Genomic DNA, 21,322 nt, shown 5'->3' with positions numbered 1-21,322 from the left:
GAAGTGCTGTAGATGGAGTGGAGGGCTCAGGTTTAGAGTCTGAGGAAGCCCTTTTTTGTTTTTCTTCATGGGAGAACCGTCCATAGATCCATGGTGGGTCTTTTTCAAGACTTGAAGTCTGTTAGGCGAAGGAACACTCACTACTTTCCTCCTCAGAAACTACTACAGCCTTGGTCTTAAGTTTCAGTAACCGCAATGAAAGTCTTCCCTCAAGGTCTTTGAGGGTTTTTGTAGTAAATATTCTGCATATCTTGCTGTCTCTCGCCTTGTGGGATGGATGAAGGCAATATATACATTCTTTGTGAGGATCTTCCAAATGGGGCCTTTTCTTACCATAGGTGGCACAAGATTTAACCTGTTCTGACATACTGGAACAGAGAAATACCAATTTGGAAATCACAAATTCTGGAAAACTGAGCAGAGTTCAGGGAGCCTCCCTCACACACGATGTGCAGTGAAAATTTGAGGGAAGATTCCTCTGTTGGGAGTGTTCTAAGGGTGCTGTCACCTGATTGGTCATTGTCCAACTTTGGTTCTTTTTCAAAATAAACATAGATAGGCTATTAATCTGAATCTTGCTTTCCTTTTACAGATTATTATACTGAGATATACTGCTTACTATGAAACCATGGGACTCCCACTTCAACGAAGGGGAACCAAATATCTTCCTCTTCTATTTCATTAAAACATTCTGACATGCAGACTGAAACATGCACTTTCAACACCAGCAGCCGACTGCCAGTTAACTCCCTGGCAATCAGCAGCTTTACTACAGTGCTCCGAGAAGCAACTAGAGTGCTAAGATTCTAAATTTATGCCAAAAGTGTGGCACCTGTGAATGCCATATTGATGGAATCAAAGTGGAAAACTGAAAGCATGTTCTACTGAGGATACTGCAGTAAATGAGGACCTTAGGACGTTTCATAACTAAGGAGTCTCCCAAGATGGCCACCAGAGGAAAAAAAGAGCCAAATGTAGCACAAATATCACTCAAGTGTAGCCTAAGTATAGCCCGATGATAACAGAAGTGTGTAAAACACTTAATTTTGTTCTTTTTTTTGCAGCTCTTTAAAGCGCAGACTTGACCCGAAGGTACTGAAGTGCTTTATATAAGCATCAGTTAATTTACTCGAGGACACATTCATTTTGGTTTTAGGCATGGGGAGATTAAGTGATTTGCCTAGAATCACCGGATGTCGAGCTGATGCCAACTCAAACCTGAATCCCCAGATGCAAGGTCTGCAGCTCTGACTGCAACACCACATACTCTCCCCAAAGTGTAAACATGAAATTGCCAATAATTTAAAAGTGTGATGTTGCTATTTGAGAACATAGAAAATATGTCCTCATTTTAGATTTTTAGAGCACTGACCATAATTTCTACGGGAATAAGACCTTATTGTTATAAGTTCTAAAGGAAATGCTTTAGTTATTACAGTTTTGATTACATCAAGATAGTGTCAGGAGTGTCACAATTTTGCAATAAACACACAATGTTAGCAATCTAGTTGTTCATTAGAATACTGTGGGGAGGAGGAGGTCAGGGGCACGGGCTCGGATAATTGAGGCCAGGGAGGAGGGTGCAGAGGCAACAATTTGACCATGCTGGGCAGGTGGGAGGGGCAGTGTCAGAACAATAGACCATGGAGGACAGGGGAAAGGGAGGCAGGGGCAACATACCAACCATGCAGGACAAGCAAGAGAGACTGTGGCAATATAACAGATCAGGCCAACCATACATGCCAACAGACCCTATTCAGACAGGAGAGTTCCGATATTTTTAAGCTCAAAAGGGCTTTATTTTATTTGTCACTTGCCTAAAAACTCCTCCTGTAATTCAACGGGAAAATCAATTCCCCAGGTTTTAGTTTTCAAAATCTTGCTCTTACCGAGTTCAAAATGTTGGCAAGTATGGTTCATTGAATCACTGAGGGCAGGAGGAATGGGGTAGAAACATGAACTCGGATAACAAAGGGCAGGAGGGCGATGGGCAGGGGCACCAAACTGACAAGGCAGGCATCAGTGGTTGTAGCAGCACAATACACCACACCAGGCAAATGGGACGGCAGTGTAGCACAATAGACCATGGAAAGCAATAGGGTGGGGACAGGGCCATGTACATGGACATCAGAGACCAGAGGGGGAAGAGGCAAAGGTAGCAAGCTGACAGAAGGGACCGTTGCAGCATAACGGACCATGAGGAACAGGAGGGAGGGGGTAGGGGCACGGCAACAGACCAGTCAAGACAGGGGCCTGCACATGGAAAACAGAGGGCAGGGTGAAGGGGGCAGGACAGGAGCAGCAACATGACCTTGGAGGGCAGGCAGAATGGGCACTGGAAGCACAACACACCATGAAGGGCAACAGTGAGACTATGGTGGCATACACACAGACAATGGGAGAAAGATATGAGTGGGCAGCAAGCTGACCAAACAGGGCAGATAGAAGGGGCTGTGGCAGCACAAAAGACCATGCATAGAAAGCGGGAGGGTTTGTGGCAACACAACAGCCATGGAAGGCAAGAGGGAGGGGCACGGGTATGCACAAAGGATGAATGAGGACAAAAGAGAGGAGTAGGGGCGAGACACAGTCAAGAGAGGGCAGGGTAAGTGGCTTCGTAACAGACCAAGGAGGGCAGGCAGGAGGAGCAGTTGCAGTACAACAGAGCATGAAGGGGAGAAGAGAGTTGCAGCAAAATAGAACATGGAGGACAGGAGGGAGGGGCTGGGGCCATGGACCTCGGACAGGCTGGGTGGAGGTGGAAGGGACAGGTGGCAGCCATCTAACCATGTTAGGTAGGTGGGAGGTGCACCACCTACCTAGCTCAACAGAACATCCAGAGTGGATAGGAGGGGCAGTGGCAGGTCTATGGAGCATGGTGGGTAAAAAGGAGGGAGCAGGGGCAAGCATACAGACATTGGAGGGCAGGGGGAGAAGGTTAGGGGCAGCAAGCTAAGCACAGAGGCTAAGCAGGAGGTCAATGATGAGGCACCAAATTGGGCAATGAAGGGCAGGAGGGGTGGGCAGGGACATCAAGCTAAAAGGAAGGCAGTGGCAGCACATCAGACCATGCAGAGCAGGAAGGACAGAGCTGGTGCATGAACTTGGACAATAGAGGGTAGAGAGGAGGTAAATGGGGCAGCAAGCTAACACTTCAGGGCAGGCATGAAGGGCAGCGGCAGAACAACAACGACCACATACGGTTGTAATAAGAGAATAGGGGCACAGACTTGGACAATGGATGGCAAGTAGGAGGGGAGTTAGGAATAGCAAGCTTGGGTGGGGGCAGCACAATGCGAGGTCCTGCGTCAACCCCCCATTGCAATAGGCATCTTAACATTAAACAAGAAACCCTAGAAATTAATTGATAAAACAACTGCTACAGGGAAGTTATTGTTAGGAAACAGAATAAAAATAAAAAAACCTTAGAAATTCACTTAAAAACCAAAGGTTACTGTAGGTAGTTATAGTTAGGACCTAGTTTCTAGAGGAAAATCGTGTTTTGCTTTGCCAATAACTTTGGCACTGCTTGAAGAATCTTGACAACATTTTCAAAACTAGTACACATCTGAGTTCAGCTGCTGTGTTGAAAGCTTCAGGGTAATTCATTAAGCAGGGGCTGACAAAAAAGGATGGGTTCCCAAAATGCATTTTCCCCAGGCAATTTCACATAGAGATTTTAGACCTGAGAACAGACTGAACCACTGGACACAATTACACCTAATTTGGCACAAAGCTTGCTCTTGGTCCAGAAAGAGCCCTTTGAGGATTTGGTGTAAATCTGTTCAGTAGTTGCAGAGTTATTAAAGGAAAAACAAAATGGTATATCTGGGGACATGGATCCTCGGCAGATCCACTCTGGTGCATCTACAGATTCACGCACCCAAGTGCATGATTCATGCAGTCCCAGGGCTATAAAGGTTGTGTGTGATTTTATTGAAAGGGTCAGGGTAGAGGTACCCTGACCCCATGGGTGTGTTAGAAGGGTGTCAAAAGGATGTATGATAGATAAGAAATTGCCTTTCAACATGTTTTTTCATATCAGAGATCCGCTGATCCACTGCAACACTCAGTGCAGCCCAGTGTGAAACCACATCCAATCTGCAGATCCCGCCTCAAATTTAAAAAAACACACTCATAGACCCACTAAGAGAAACACACACACTCATGCACCCCTTACAGAAGGATACAGGCACTCACACACCCACACACAGACCCACACAAACACTCCTACACCCACTCAAAGACACACCCACTCAGACTCACAGTCACTTACACACCCACTCAGACCTACAAAAAAAGGCACACACCCACTCATAGATCCACACAGACCCTCTCAGGCCAAGTCACAGACCCAGTCAGCCACTTACACGCTGACTCAGACAACTATACGCCCACTCACAGACCCACTTGCAGGCCCACTGAGACATTCACATAGCCTCTCCCCGACCCATTCAGACACCCACTCAGAGACCCAATCAGACACTCACACACACATTCACCGACTCAAACAGTCACACCCCCTCACATACCTACAGACACTCACATGCTCACCCACAGACCAACAGACATACCCACTGAGAGATGCACTCACTTATACACCCACTCACAGACCCTTTCAGACACTCACACAGCCACTCATAGACCCACTTAATCATTCACACACCTACTCATAGACCCACACAGAAACTTACACACCTACTCATAGACCCACTCAGACTCTCACACACCCACTCACTCACCCACCCACTCGGACATCATGTTCACTCACAGACCTACTCAGACAGTCACAGACCCATAGCCAAACACCCACCTATACATTTAGTAAACTAGCCACACACCAACAAATACATCCTTAAGAATTGCTGTGGAGTATTGTATAAATGCTGTTGGTTTGTAAATCTGCGATTGATCCATGGATTTTATGGAGCTTTTTAAAAAAGGGTGGTATTGAAAATTAAACAAACCTGTCCATGGAAAGAGCACTGGCTCGAAGACAGCCTTTGTGTTTATGATGTGTAAATGAAAACTACACATAAAACAAGATGCAGTCTTTCAAGTTGTTAAGAAACACCCTGACTCACTCAGACACTTATAAAACAACTGTTGCCTTTTTCTCTGAAATGAACTCCATCCTTTCTATATACTCCATACATACCAAAGTGTAAATTGTTGTGGCATATAGATCCCATGTTATGGTCTCTAAGGAATGCAGAAACCATTTTATTGACGTTTCTCGGATGTGTCTATCTGTAGGCAGTATTCAGTTGACCACTTCACTTCTGCCTTTGACAAATGTTCGAAAACACAAAAGCAGTGTGTGGGAAAACTGCCATTAATTTACCAAAGGTATCTTTCATTAGGAGTTCCAGTCCTACATCAGTAATTGTGCCTAAGTCATTGCCACCAAAATGCACAATCATGAGGTCTGGATGTTGGCAGTCCAATAATGCTTTAAACCAGAGGCAGCAATTGATGCCACTTTAACCCTCTCTGGCCAACTCAAGTAATTCCACATTAGGTAAACCCAAGTCCCTGTCAATACCCCTCTTTCTATCAGTCTCTCTGGCTCAAAACACAAACCTATGACCCACAATATGACCATTTTGGAGGCAAGCAGGAGTAGCATACAGGAGAAGGCTGCAACTCAAGTTTTCAAAATGAAAGGTAGATAAAATGGAGGACAGCACCTAAAATTTAAAAGGACATATTGGATTGGAAGGTGTAAATCTTCAGGTGACTAATGAATATCAATTTAATGTATTGATTTGCTTAGTTTATATCTTTAAGTCTCAAAAACATTTACAAAACTTTCATTCTGTGGACCATGTCATCAGTGATGTAATTTGAGATGTCATTAGTGATGCCACTGACCATGTCATGAGTGATGTAATATGTGAGGTCATAACAGGGCCAGAAGTTATAGTTAGGTGTGGTAACTATCACTGCTGAATTTCTATGGTTTTGTATGGGTAAAATGTCAACCTAACTAAAACGTCCCTGTAACCTTTGTTTTTTTCAGTGAAAAAAAATATATACATATATTTTTCATTTTGGTAGTAAAGGTGATAAATTATGTGTATGTAATTTGTGATGTATATTTGTAGCAGTGTTTCTATTATTTACAATTACATTATGGTGAATGATATGTTAGTTATCAACATTTTCGTTGTTTTAATGTATTACTGTAATTTTTAATATAGTTAATTTTGTGATGTTTTGAATGACAATCATTTTTGTTGATCATTTTGTTATTTCCATAATGATTCAAGAAAGTGAATATTATAGTTACTGATGTTTTGTCTAAATATTTTTGTACCACAATACATTTGTACTGGATATTGTGTCATACAACTAGCCGAGAACATTTGGTGAAATTTTCCTCCACCCTGATAGAGGTAAATCTAATTGCAGGCAGTAGATCTAAGAGCAGGCAGAAATGACTCTCCTTAGCCCTCACTAAAGCCCTAGGCATGAACTGCACGGCAAGACTGTATTCTGTCTCCGCCCTGCGAGCACCAAACGAGATTGTCCTCTTCCAAGGCTTTGGAAGATTGGATTCATGAAGAAAATAGATAATATTTAACCTTAAGTATAGAAGTAAAGCATCTGGATCTAGGACCAGCGTCGCAGAACCTCATTCAAATTACTAGAACTCAGCAAAGCACAAGTTCTAATGAACAAAAGCGCCTCGAACAAGTGTGATGGGATAATGTAGCTGTTCAGATACTGAATAAAAAGGGATCTTGTATGCTCACATACCGTTTCTCACTCACATGGCACTTGTTTTAATGCCATTCCAGGAAAAAACCTGGAACTACTGTGGCCAAAGTGAATAGCATAAGTCATTCAAAAACAAACACACGTTGTTCCCTACATACTGATAACAGGAATTTAAGCCTTGCACAAACACTAGGGTTTTCAAATAATGTCAACAGTCCCTTACCAGACATGTAGCTGTGTCACGAGAAACCAGGAATTTAATGTATCGGGTAAATTGCACTCTGAAAATAAAAAGGAATAACATTAGATTTCAAAATGGGTATTTTTATATTTGCCTTACGTTTTAATTAACTAAATGCACAGTGCCAAGAACTGAGAAAGCCCTACATCTGCCTTCCTTCTGGTTTCAAGACAGGTGTGTGACTGTAAGATTGCAAACAAACAAAAAAATAAAGATGGAGGAAGTTTAATGCAAGACGGGTGAAAAGAAAAAAGAAAGCTCAGAAAGTGGTGGCAGATTGAAGTTGTGAATAAAAAGGCAATGTGAAAACATAAAGAAATGTTGGTGCAGGCATAAAGGTTAGAAGCCAGTGACTTGCAAGACCAACTTTGGAAATCATTTGAGAAGAAACTGAAAGGTTTGGAGTTTTTTGTATGAAACGGTGAAATATCCAACTGGAAAGGGAATTCAAAGTGAGGAATTCGGAGTTGTATATTCAAATCGTTACAGCATGAAGAATATATGTAATTTGTTAAGAAACTTTTATGTTTGTTTTTTTTAGTGGACTACGTTCTCTATTTACTTTAAGATAAAGAAAATACATTGAAACGTCAGAACTAACAAATATGCCTTTACATAAGCTGCACAGGGACCAACTGACACAGATAATTAAACATGCATAGATTTATTCATGTGTAAATCTACTCTGACATCTAGGTACAACCCTTCATTTCTTTCCTATTCACAATCCTTTCCAAATAGAGATTTTTACCTATGTGGACACTACGTGTTCATCCCTCCACTGAAAGAGGTGAGCCTCTTTTACAGCAAAACTCACAAATGTAGAGTTTTCATCTGCTGGTGGAGATCTCCACAAAAGAGGTAATGACCTCCTTGCTGGAAAGTATGGGGACATTTATTAAACGTTTTTTCTAAACAAACTAATTTTAATGTGAAATATAAATGCAAAATAATTAAAAATAATTAACAATAACCTGAAATTAGAATAAAAATGCACAGCGCACTGACTCCTCAAATACATTTGATTTGAATTAAATTATAGCATAATATAAATAGTCATTTATTTTTTAATTTGCATTTTTTAAACAATACAGTAAAAAATAAAATTACTCACCCTCAGTATCATTTTTATTTTGATTTAATATGCAATGAATCTGGTTAAAAGTGATGTATTTATTTAAATTAATCACTTTGTATATTTAAAAAGAATTACGTTTATTACATATTATCAATTTAGATATATATCCACTGAAAAAAACAAAGGTTAAAGTGACATTATAGTTAGAAGAAAATATCAGTTAAAACATCCACTTTTAAACCAAAAATAATGGAATTTGCCAGTTATAGTTTAATGAGCTACCTATAACTTGCACTGCCACCGTGCACTGCATATTACAACACTCATGACATGTTCAGAGATCACTGATGACATCTCAAATGACATCACTGATGATGTCATCCAAAGAGGGAGACAGCTTGGTATTCGCTTCAGTGACCTACATCTAGAGGAAATTTTCTATCGCTTCTAAAATATGAGTGTAAGTTTCTACACCGTAATTGCCTTCCTAATGTAGCCTGCGTATGTGAAGGATGTCGGCTCACCGTGGAGAGTTCACCACAGGACATAGCCGGTATGTAGTAGAGCTTTCAGCACCTAAAATGGTTTGAGATATTGTAGATAAAGAGCTCTATGTGAAATGGTGTGCATAGCAAGACTGCTGTGTAGGGGCTTGGCAACCTAATGAGTCTTGGTTGTCTAAAGGGAGTGGGATCTTCGCGAAAAGCTGTACACAGGGCGCCGCCCATGTATAGTAAGGGCTTAGCCATGTAATGCTAATTTGGTGCCTGGAAGGAGTGGCGTGACCACAAAGAGCTCTGCCCAGAGCGAAGGCTGTACATAGGGGGTTATTCTAACTTTGGAGGAGTGTTAATCCGTCCCAAAAGTGACGGTAAAGTGACGGATATACCACCAGCCGTATTACGAGTTCCATAGGATATAATGGACTCGTAATACGGCTGGTGGTAAATCCGTCACTTTTCCGTCACTTTTGGGACGGATTAACACCTCCTCCAAAGTTAGAATAACCCCCATAGTAGGAGTTGGACTGCCTAATTGGGTTTAGGTTTCTGGAAGGAGCAGGCTCTCTGTGAAGAGTTTTGCACAGGTGAAGGCTGTGTGTTGTAGGGGCTTGGGTATCTAATGGGGTTTGGGTGTCTTGAAGTAGTGGCCTCTCCTTCAAAAATCTGTGGTTAGTAGTGGTCTGGCCACCTAATAGAGTGTATGTGTCCAGAGGGAGTACAATCTAATTATTATTTAATATAAGCATGGGTTTATGTAATTTATGATGTACATAATTCTGCACCATTTAGTACATGCTCACATATTTTACAGACGTTACTGGCTTGCAGAGTAATATGATCAGCAGCATGGGTGGATGATTGCATCAATGTTGCCATTGAACATGTCAAAAGTGATGCAACACGTGAGGTCATATGCAGCGCATGGCAAGAGAGCAAGTTATAGTTAGCTAATTAAACAATAACTGCTGAATTTTTTGTTTAAAAAACTGAATGTTTTAACTGCTATTTTAACCTAACTATAACAACATGTTAACCTTTGTTTTTTCAGTGAATTTCTATGTTTTTTTTTTTAACATTAAGTAAGATATTACCACACCCAACTATAACGTCACTTTAACCTTTTTTTTTCCTAGGCATTTTTTAAACATAAAGTAGCAATTTGTTACCACCCCTAACTATAATGTCACTTAAACCTTTGGTTTTGTCAGAGGGTTTTTCTTAACATAAAGTACTACACCTAATTGCAAATAGTAGGCCTTTGTCTATATAAGAAGCTTGAGTATGTAGAGGGAGGGAGCTGTCTGTGAAATGCTGCCCAGAGAGCACACACTGTATCTAGTAGGGACTTCCAACCTAATGGGGCTAAGGTGAGTGGGCTATACACATACTTTGCGTACACAGTGCTGACTCTGTCGTAGGGTTTGGTGAGGGATTGACCTTTTGCAAAAACTTCGGTACATGGTAAAGGCTGTGTGCCTAGCAAGGTTTGGTGAGGCAATGGCCTGTCCACAAGGACCTCTGTATACAGGGAAGGATATGCGCACTAGGCATTGGTCCTGTACTGGCCTCCACGCAAAGATCTCTGAACAGGGTGAAGCTGTGCATACTAAAGTTTGATGAGGAACTAGCCTCTCTGCGAAGATCTCTGTACAGGGTGAAGGCTGTGCATAGCAGGGTTTGATGAGGGACTGGCCTCCCTGAGAAGACCACTGTGCAGGTTGAAGACTGTACATAGTGGAGTTTGGTGAGAGGTAGGGACTGGCCTCTCGAGAAGAACAATGTACAAGGCAAAAGAGAGGTTTGGTGACAGACTGGCGTCTGCATGAAGAACTCTGTACGGGGCAAAGACTGTGCCTAGAAGGGTTAGATGCGGGCCTAACCTCTGCACAAAGACTTCTGTACAGGTTGAAGGCTAAGTGTAGTAGGTTTTGCGTGGTTTTGTTTGTATCTTTCTATTGTTTTCTTTTGTGCTGCAGGAGTTCACAACACAGCCTTCTGGCCATATTAGTTGCCACTAACTCCAGCAGGTCAGCTGCAACTCAAAAACAATTCAAATTGAACACAGAGCGGTGCAGTCCTTCTGGGACTCCCAAGGTTCAATAGTATTTTTCAGGACACGGGGGATCAAATCCCTATTTCCTAAAATGGCGATCTCATCATTTTTCTTAATGTTGCGACCGCCAATCGTGTTGCTCATACCCAGGAGGATCTCTTGGTTCTGACCAAAGAAAATGTATGTTTTTCGAGTTTTCTGTGGCAACAGATATCTACACATTTTGAACCTTAATTTCTCCAAACTATTAAACAGAATGACATCACCACAGTTTCTGAGTAAAGAGCTAGCTTTCTGTCAAATTTGGTGTAACTGTTCAGCTGTTATGGCTGTAGCCTTGTCTAAAACTCCCTATGGGTATTGCAAGGGGAAAAAGCGTTTGGGACCCCCCCTTTTTTCTCTGCCCCTGCTGGATGGATCACCCTAAAACTGTAAATGTCAAAATCAGTTAATTAATTTATTTGGGGTGTTAATGTAATTCCCTGCCTACAGTGATTTTTATGGAAGTGTGTTACATTATAAGTGGCTTTTCATGTGTTTTGTACGACTACTCCTGTCTCGTAGGTTCTCATTATGCTAATGTGGCTACTGGATTTGGGCGGCAGGATCGGATGGATTGTGGCTACTAAGTATGATTCCATGCCACCTGACACCTGTTGGCCTAATCCGGGTTTTCCAGCTAACTGGAAGCGCCTCATCTCTCGCCGAGATGATTGTGGCAACCGGGCGCATGACAAGAAAGACTCCTCAGGGGAATCATGGTCGATCAGATCTCAACCCTTTCTCTCAGTTTCAAAGGTCTCATATTTGGCAAAGACAACAGAGACAGAGGATAGTTCAATAAGGATTTATTGAAGTAACTACATCTTAGATAAAAAGGCATGTATTGCAATAAATAGGATGATAAAACAATATAAAAACAAGCAGGTGACTAAAAGAGTAAAACAGAAAAAACAGTCCTACCATACTGTCACTAAGAGTGAGTTATATTTCACCTACCTACACTATGTTTGAGCACAACGTAATAAGCTTAATCTCCCCTTCGGGTTTCCCCCTGGGAGTACATTATCTCTTATACCTGGAGAAAGAAGCCTGTAGTCTAGAGAGACATTGTCTCCATATGGATCAGGGGTCGGGCTGTCAACGTAAGTAGCTGTAGTGAAGCAATTAGCAATCGACATACAGTCGTGGCCATCTGTCTGGAATCTCCCTCTAACGTGTCTGGGATAACTGATATTCTAAGAAATGGTCACTACGTATGAGTGTGTGTTTTCAGTGAATGTTGAAGACACAGCATACCACGTTTCTCGCAACCCTATCTGACTTTAGCCTTGGAGAAAGCACAAAGTGAAATAAATGTCCTACTAAGAATGTGGTGCTGTCCTAGGCGAAAGAACAATGAGATAGAGAAAATAGTACAGCGCCGCAACTGTGGCTATTGCTAGAAAAATTAAAAAATGCTGAATAAAATGTAACTGGGTTAAAGTGCACAGTGGCAGTTAGCTAAAGCATCATGTCTAAAATAAGGCTAAAATATCTATACAACACCCTCCCCTTGCCGGTCAAAGGTGGTTCAAAGCTCAAATTAAAATAAGTCTAACAAAGCCCTAACAATAAAAACATAAAAACACCTATGTCAATAGTGACAAGTTCAGAGAAACGGGGACAGGAAAAAGAACAATTTGAACAAATGGCGCAAAAAGTCAAATTCAATAGTCAGTGTCATTTTGGAAATCCCCAATTACATCAGGGACAATTGAAGCCAGGAGACGTTCCACTTCGGCAGGTGGTAAACTATCCAGATCATATCCAAGGAAAACCACAGAGCATTCGTGTTCCAAAGCCTGAGCTCCAGATGAGGCAGCTGACTCCACAAAGGGCAACTCATAAACGGCTTCCCATAGCAAACGCACCCTCAATGCGCATGTCTGATAATGAGCACTCATCGTGAACATCAACATATCAGCGTCCAAAGAAAGTCAGCGTTGCGTAGAAAGACAGACTTTCAGTGCACATTCAAAGAGGCACCAGAGGCATAGAAACATGGGCTGCACACAATCCAAAAATGGTAGGAATGACAAAGACCAGTCACACTCCAGCTGTTCCAGGAGTAATGTAAAGGGACAGCCATTGTGTAGAAAAAGTAGCAACAGCAAAACTCAACCTAATATAGCCAAAGTAAATGGAAATCCACTGAAAACACTCAAAAATATTGAATGTATGGCTAAAGGTATTAAACCAAATATAGAGGAGAAGGTGTGAACAAAACCAGAACCAACAGCCTTAAAAAAGTGGACAATGCCAGTAGTACTGGACGTATTAAATATTCGTCCCATGAGTTCACCAAAGTGTCTCGGAAAGTTTGTACTTAAAAGGGATTGAATCTCCACCAATGACCTTGCAACCTGAAGCGCATAGGTCTCATGTGCAGATGTAAGCGCCACATGTTTTTGAAACAATCAAGCCTTTAGTCTGCTCAACTTGTCAAAATTCACATAAGAAGTAGCAATTTGAGGCCAAATGTATGCTACTCCTTTCAGTTGCGTAGGGGGGAAAAAGGACATTCTAGCAACATTTAACAATTTGGGAGACCGAAATGACATAAGTTATTCCAGGTCTCATTCCACAACACCTCTCACTTTTGAGGAGGCACATAGCTACCGTTTGAGAGCACCTGGAACGCAGGTCTAATCAAGGGGAGTGGGACTCCCTTCAGATAAAAAGCCAAATTTGCCGCAGAGGCACTACATGCTCCGTGCAAGGACAGCTGTTTGCAAACCATTGAATGACTCACAGAAGCCTCGCACTCACTACCGCTAAGAAAGACCTCTTTCATGCCATTGAAACATGTGTACGAGAAGGGAAGCTCCCACACCTTGTGTAGGTAACTACATCCCAGCCTTTCATATCTGCCCACTGGAATGTGTTTCAAACAAGATATAAATCGAAGTGTTGAAATGGGCAGAGTCATAACCCCATGTATTAGCCATTCAGCAGATGGTGTTTCAGCCATAGTAAGAGGCAACTTTTCTAACTCCTCAATATTTAACATGACATATGTTGCTTCTTTCTTAACCATAATTTGTTGATGATGTGTTAAATTAAATGTTGAAAAAATCTCCCTTGCGCTCACATGTTGCCAGGGAACGCGACCTCCTTTCAATGTTTGTTGTGTCCAACCTAACTGCATAATGGATCTTAGCTGACTTTGTCCATGTTGCAAAAATGCTACATCACTCTGTACTATGTCTATTGCAGAGGACACAATATCATTTAAGGTGTATATTCGTTGGACAAGGAGTTAAACCCATTATCTACAACAGCTAATGCTTTCTACAAATTTTCCTAGTCTATTTGCCTTACCTGGGCAACCGCTTCTTGTTGCGAAAGCTTCCATATTTCATTATATGCCACAATGAAGAAAGACTTTATTCGGTATGAAATAATTCAACCCTTAAATTACATAAACAACAATAAATAGACCATAATATCAATAGAACAATAAAAATAACAATAATCATAATTTAAATTTATATGCCACATATAAGAAGCGTTTTCTGCATTGTCTTCTGGGGCCCAACAGAAAAGCCTGTAAATCTGTGTCATTGGACAGGAGACTAAGATGTTCTTTGACAGCATCCAGTAAGGAGCCCTTCAACTATTGCTGGCACTGGTTTTCTACACTATATGTTGTCACTATACCGAGTGTTTCGCGGACACATAGCGACGGTAAAGCCTATTTGTTCTAAAACCCCCTGGGGAGTTAACAAAACACGTGTGGCACCCACTGGTGTCTACAGGCCACAATAACCACCCACCAGGACATGAAAAGGATGCGGTAAATGTTCCATTCTGGATCCATTCACTGAGCTAATCTTCAGACACATTTATATACTTTTGCCATTTATAAAATCTTGCCGGGCAGGAATATTGGGCGCATTAAGGGCCAGATGTAGCAAGCAATTTTGCCCATTCTGTGTCTATGGGAAAATGTATTCGTACATATGGCCCTAAGTTCCTTAATGTTTCCTAAGCCTAAACAACTTGTTTGTTGTACTGTATTATTTTAACATATCATTTGAACAGGAATCATGCATGCTTTAAATAAAGCTGCCCTTCCTCTTATTTCCCAATTTTTTGTTCCCCACACACTTTTTAAGTCAATCGACTTCAACCAGTATTCGTAGCCTGCTTTAACCAATCGGGAAACAAAGGAGTCAGAATAAATCAATTTTGTATCTGTCTATAAAACACGTTGACTTTCCATTTCTGGCAATTTAAAATAATATGACTCAGCATTTTTAACACTGTGCCCAGAAAAATATGCAAACTTTTCAGTATATTTTTAGAACTGCCTACTGGTGGAGTCGGGCAGAGTTCACATTGTGTGTATTTAAAAATAGTATTTGGGGTACTTGCTCTGTGAATGAAATTATTTCCATAGTAATTACAACAGAACATATCTCCATAATTTCCTTTAAATTGGTATACATCTTCATTTTCAAATAATGTATAATACTGAAGATCAGGCATCATAGCATGAACAGGTTTCACATCCCAATCATCAGAAAAAACTCCAGGTGTGATTACATAATTCATAGAAAGTTTGAGTACGTATGGTATTTGAATGACCTCAGTAGGTCCATATACATCAAATAATACTTTATCCTAAACAATCCCATCAGAAATTGGTATGGCTGTAATGTTCACTAGGGACAAGTCTCTGCGAATTTTGTGTGATGAAAAATGTGGTTTTAGGACCTCATCCTCCAGTTCAACTGAAGAACGTTCAGGAAGGAAATTACCATGTATAAGAAAAAAGAAAACAATAACAAACCCAATCCAAAGGAGAAAGGCAAGTAGAGTTATTAAGAGCCAAAGATAATTATATGGAGCAATGAAATAGTTAATTTTACGCCAACGTATCAGCTTATGTTCTCTTGACAGTTCTGTTGCAGCAGAGGCAGATGAGTCAGTGAAAGTGTCATTAACATCGACAAAATAACCAGAATCAGTTTGTGCAAAAACTGGAGCTGTGTTTTAAATAGCAGAACTTGTGGAAGACTCCCTCAGTGGTTCATAGTAAACTATGCCATCCGTTTGTGTATAATTTGTATAAAATTGTTCATTATCACCAGTACTTATTGTAGAAGTAGTTGTTATAGGAACCAATGAAAGTTTATTTTCCACCCTCCCCAAGCTCAGAGAGGTATCAACGTTGCTGTTGAAGACTTGAAGGGGAACATCCTGGTCTGTTGTGAGAGGGATTCGGGTACTACCCAGGAGTCCTCTAGGTCTGAGTGCAGGATCGGCCACATGGTGTAACTTGACATTGTCGAAGGAGACAAAGCGATTTTCTTTAGAACCAGGCAGCGGTGGTAGAAAAACAGTTCTGGTACCGTTTATTCCCAGGGCTTGAACTGGTGCACGATAAGAAGAATCAAACTCCTTTTTCACAGCAATCTTTTCCCGCACTAGATACCCAAGTTTAGGAATCCAGCCGGTAGATGTTACTGGTACATTCCTAATTCTAGAGGAGGCAGCATTGGCAGATGCGTTGTTATCATGCAACTGTTCTAACTCCTGCAAGTCAGTGACACCTTCATTTATGTCAAAGGGTGTATCTGCCACCTCCACGCCAGGACCATCAAGATCTTGAACATAGATCGAGTTCCAAAGAGGCATTCGTATAAAGTTGGCCCGCAGGGACCTTCTGGGCAGATTATTAAGTGCTCTCTGTACTTCATATAGGTGTGTAAGCCAACTATGACCCATGCCTAATATTCTAGCTGTTAAGGATTGCTTTAAATCTTGGTTTCATTGCTCCACAACACTATTTCCCTCTGGATGAAATGGGGACGAGTAATGCAGTTGGCCCCTAATGCTAAGCCCTTGAAGCAAAAGCAGGGCCCCGGTCCAAGTGGAAAGACGCAAAAGAATATGTGCAGATAAAGACTTGCAAATCTTTAATAACAGTTCGAGCATCAACCAAGCGTTGTGGCCAAACCCATAGAAATCTGGAGCATGAGTCAACAGCGACTGGGATGTATTTGTATGCACTATCTGGTGTCAGGGGACCACAATGGTCCAAGTACATACATTGTAAGGGTTTGTTGGAAATTAGGAGGGGTGTCTGCAGTGGGCGTTTGACGGTGGATCCTTTAATTTGCTGTCACAACAAAGGACATACTGCTTGGCCTGTTTGTAGAGACCTAGCCACAAATAGTGTGATTGTAACATTGAAACTGTAGCCGCCACACCAGCATGGGCAGAAGTAACTCCCTCATGTGCTGCTTTTTTATATACCGATCTTAGGTCTTTATCGGGAATCCCTCAAACTCCCACACCTGGAACTGTTACTTGTGCATCAAACATGCCTGGCATCCGGTAGGAATATTTTGCAGGATATGCTTTAGGTAAGGGTGTGCCGTCAGCCAAAGCTTTCATGGCTGCCAGTGTTTCATCATCCACTTTCAAATTTAGAACGAGTAACTTCAGAAATAGAAGCCAGAGTTACTGCTGATTTGGCTGCCTCATCAGCCAAAGTGTTGCCCTCAACGTCTATTCCAAAACGTTGATGTCCTAGTGTATGTACAGCATGGACATTGGGTAGCATTTCTTTCAGCTCTGCTATCTTCCCCCACAGAAGTCTGTCTTTAATGGTGTTGCCTTTTGAATCTCTGAACCCATTTTGGCACCAGTAATGGAGATATTTATTGAAGGACTGGACACAATAGTACGAATCACAGACAATCAACGTCATCTGCTCAGAATCCGTATGTTCCAGTGCCACCACCAGAGCCTTGATCTCTGCAAGTTGCGCAGCGCAATCTCCTAGAGTCTGCATATAAGTATTTTGTGGATGGAACATGCCATCTTTCATGTATCCACTCACGAGTGCACAAGCAGCGTAGTATTGATGTTTGATGCCTATTGCTGGTTGGGCTGAACCGCCAGTGTACAGAATTGTATGATATTGTTTGATAGGCACTTATTTGCTGGAACTGGATACTTAAGTTCATATTGTAGGAATTCTTGGGTTTGTAATTTGGAGTCAAAAACACAGTTAACATCAGTGGCCATCAGAGACGTTGCCTATTGGATCCAACGTGGATGCAGTGCTTTTGCGTTTGGAACGCTTGCTTTGGTAACAGCCTCAAGGGCTAGAATTTGGGCTACGACGATAATGTGTTTCCCCTCTGCCAGAGGTCTCTCTTTAAGGACTGCCATGTTAACAGCAGTGAAGATTTTCTTAGAGGGAGCAAGGCGTTGTTCAGCTGTGAAGTATAAATGTGATTTGTATGCAATGGGACGGTATCACCCTCACTGAATGTCACATAGGTGAAACCAATGGCCTCAGCAATTACTCTGATTACCAAGTGTTTTGTATTGTTCCTTGTATGTAAATGTTTTGCTTCAAGTATGTCTTTTTGTAAAGCTCTTAGAATGCATGTGTGTTCAACCGTCCAGAATTTGCTGGTAAAGTTAGGAGGTATTAAGTCATATAATGGTTTAATGCGTTGTGCATAATCTGGAATATATGTTCTGCCAAAGTTTAAAAAGCCCAACGCTGACTGGAGCTTTTGTATTGTATTTGGTGGTTGTAGTTGCGTGCAGTTTTCTAAAAATTGGGGCGCACAGCTCTTGCCTTCACTTGACAGTTTGTATCCCAAAAACAGCACACTATGGAACGCTATTTTTGTGAGTCAGAAGAATATATATTGAGGGCCAAGGGCGCTAAAACGTGGTAAGTCCCTACTTTCACGCACTATGTTATGGCATAAAAACCCGCTGGAAATATCCAGGGTCGTTCATCAGTGCTGTGCTATACACATTCATTATAGCAAATGTCATTGTATGACTATTTAAATGTCTGTAGTCTAAGACTATTCTATATGAGTGGTCGGGTTTAGCGACAGGAAATATTGGATTTTTCATTGATGAGTCTGAGGATTCGATTACACCCTGGTACTCTAATTGGTTGAGAATTTCTCTCACAGGTGCTTTTGCATCATACTTTATTGGAAACTGAGGATGAGGTTGTGGTTGGGATTTTATTGGTATTACGTGGTAGGGGGAATCTTTGTCCCACCCTACATGATTGCACATAAAGCAGGTGCCTGTGCCACTGCCCAATCAATAGCGTACTTTTCAAAGAGCTTTCTGGGAACAAAGGGCAAGAAGAATTTTTCAATAACATCCTCTCCATTAGGGAGAGTATGGACAAATTTTGTCGGCCAATCTTTTTCAGCCAGTAAAATATCATGAATAGAAACAACGCGGTCCCAAAAGATGCCCTCTATCATATGTTCAATGTCTCCTTCTAACTCAATAGTTACATTATACTCCCTATCGGGTGTGGAGCCACTCATGCCTGCAGTCTCAACTTTCAAGAAGTCATCAGTTGCTTTCACCTCCAGATGCTCTTGAAGATCCTGGCGAACTATTGTGACCTCTGCAGCACTGTTGAGCAGTGCCATTGCCCACTTCCTGTTCTTCAGTAAAGCCCTCTTCTTGAGTGGCATGTCAAATTGTAACTGCTGCCACTTTTTTATTTTTAAATTGGGGTTTTTGTTGGGGAAGTTTCTCTTCTTTCTTAACTGAAACTTCAGATGAGCGTTGTGAGTCCTTTCTCGGTTTCACATACTCAGTTTGCTGCTCTGACTGCCTACCTCTCTCACTTCGTTTTTCCGGTGAGTCCTGAAAGGAACAAGATTGGCGTGTATCAGTATATTGATATCTGTCAGGCATTTTTATGTTATCCCTATTTTTAAGGTTATATCTGTTTTGTGGGGTCTCAGCGTCCAGTTATTTTCATCTTTCTTTTTTCGGTGTTTGTTGGTTTTTATCCCGGCATTGTTTTAGAACCATCAGGCGCTTGCTTGGTAGTGGCTTTGTTAGATCTACCTTGAAATTATGGTTTAATCGGTCTGGCCCCCAGACTATCTTGACCAATACTGGAATTGGTCTCTGTGATAATCTTAGGCAGCTCACATTCTTGATTCTGTACGGGAACGTCCCAGAGCCGCATGCGCACTGCTAGTGCAACTGCTTCCCCTCTGAGGTTACTTCATATAATTGAAGATACTGTGGCACAATTGCCCATTAGTTGCATCCCCACATCCAGGGCTGGGGCAGCCCCATATTCATCTTGAATTTGTTTTAACACCTCCGGAAGACTGGAAAGTGTTAGTGTACAGTGTGCAGTAGTATAGAGTGTGGCAAATACCGTGCCCCATGTATTGCAGTTATCAACTGTGGGAACCATCTCGAACGGCAAGCAGGTAGTGGGAATTCTATGTTTAGCCTGAGGTCCCATATGTGGAAAAACGGCTTCCAGAGCATTTATTTTTTGAGCTAACCAAAAACGGGTACCTTACCCATGATCAAATATACAATAGCCACGTTAATGCCTGGCGTAACTGCATGTAGTTGCACTGGGGCAGCACGTGCTGGGTTAGTGTTTAATGTTTGCATAATAAACAGTACTAACAATCTGTATATTGTCTTGAGCTCTATATACAGGTGGCGAACCTCAGCTACTGCTAAAGGTTGTTGCATCAGGGTGTGGTGTATATGTGGCCAAAAAAGCCCAGATCGGGTCATCATTGCTCAGAGGACCTAACCTAACATGTAATATTGAATGTTCCGGGGCACCATCAAGCCAGTTATTATAGCCTTGATACGATAAGAGTATATCTAGATATGCATAAGCTCTGTATTGTGCAGGTGCGTTTGCAGGTGTGTAGTGCTGCTGGAAAGTTGACCCAAGAATAAAAAAATTCTGTTCTGTAGGCTGGATGTGCCTCAACAACAAATATGACCGGACCCCCTTGGGCCGTTAGGCCATTTGTTAATAAATGTGCAGTGAGGGGAGATTGCATATTTACTGCAATTGCTACCCGTTGTGGGTTTGTCATATTAATTGTAGATAAGTGTTCAGAGATAGGGACACCAAGTGGATATTGGTCCTTTTAAAGTTCAAGCTTGAACAACCTACAGCTCAAGATAGGTACTACCTATTTAGCTGAGGAGGAAATCCTCAATACCACAGACGTCTCCATATATAGTATCGAGGTGATTTTAGCCTCTAATGAGACAGAGATACTTAGGAGGATCCGAAAATGAGTGCAGCACCATGTCAAATCGGTCTTGACACTGCTTAAATTAGAGCAGTCCAGGCCGAACTGCCAGGCCACATCCTTTTTTTTTCTTTTCAGAAACTCTGTTTATTGGCATTTTTTAAAGACATTACATCTTGCATCTTGTTGTCATTAAGTATATTCTTAGATCTATAAACTAATAAAGATTACTATCCCACAGTGTTCTAAGTAGTAAGGATTAGCCCACATCTAAAGAATGTCATAGCCAGAGTGGTTCAGAAACATTTACATATTGGATTTGTACATACATGTCTTACATTGGAGAACTGCATGCCGAACGTCTTAAGTATTATAATGATCATTATTACCTAAATAAACTCTGAAAAAAGAACCCATGTTGTCATTATTCCGGGGGTATATCGGACATATTATACTCAGGGATTAGTCAGTGTGGGAGGGGTATTGTGTCATTCCGGGGCAACTACTCCAGTTGAGAGGCCTCTACTTTAGCCCAGCAAAGGGAGCGTTCAGCCTCTCTGTGCACTGCCTGTACTCCGGAGAGTAATGTGAATCTGTGGGTTACCATTCATAATCCGCTTTCACCTGTCGTAGGGGTGTGTA

At 41.6% G+C, this 21,322-nt stretch overlaps 1 protein-coding gene across 1 annotated transcript in view; it reads right to left on the bottom strand.

The window, feature by feature from the left end:
* Positions 1-21,322, bottom strand: part of UQCC1 (ubiquinol-cytochrome c reductase complex assembly factor 1) — a 704,652-nt gene that overhangs the window by 396,092 nt on the left and 287,238 nt on the right. The window contains exon 6 of the mRNA XM_069243832.1: positions 6,947-7,004. Within this exon, the coding sequence (XP_069099933.1) occupies positions 6,947-7,004 (58 nt within the window). The remainder of the gene's footprint in view (positions 1-6,946; positions 7,005-21,322) is intronic.

The sequence above is a fragment of the Pleurodeles waltl genome, chromosome 7 (genome assembly GCF_031143425.1).
Source record: "Pleurodeles waltl isolate 20211129_DDA chromosome 7, aPleWal1.hap1.20221129, whole genome shotgun sequence".
Classification (NCBI taxonomy): domain Eukaryota; kingdom Metazoa; phylum Chordata; class Amphibia; order Caudata; family Salamandridae; genus Pleurodeles; species Pleurodeles waltl.
The sequence above is the reverse complement of the archived record's forward strand: the minus strand, read 5'-3'. Positions and strand labels throughout refer to the sequence as shown.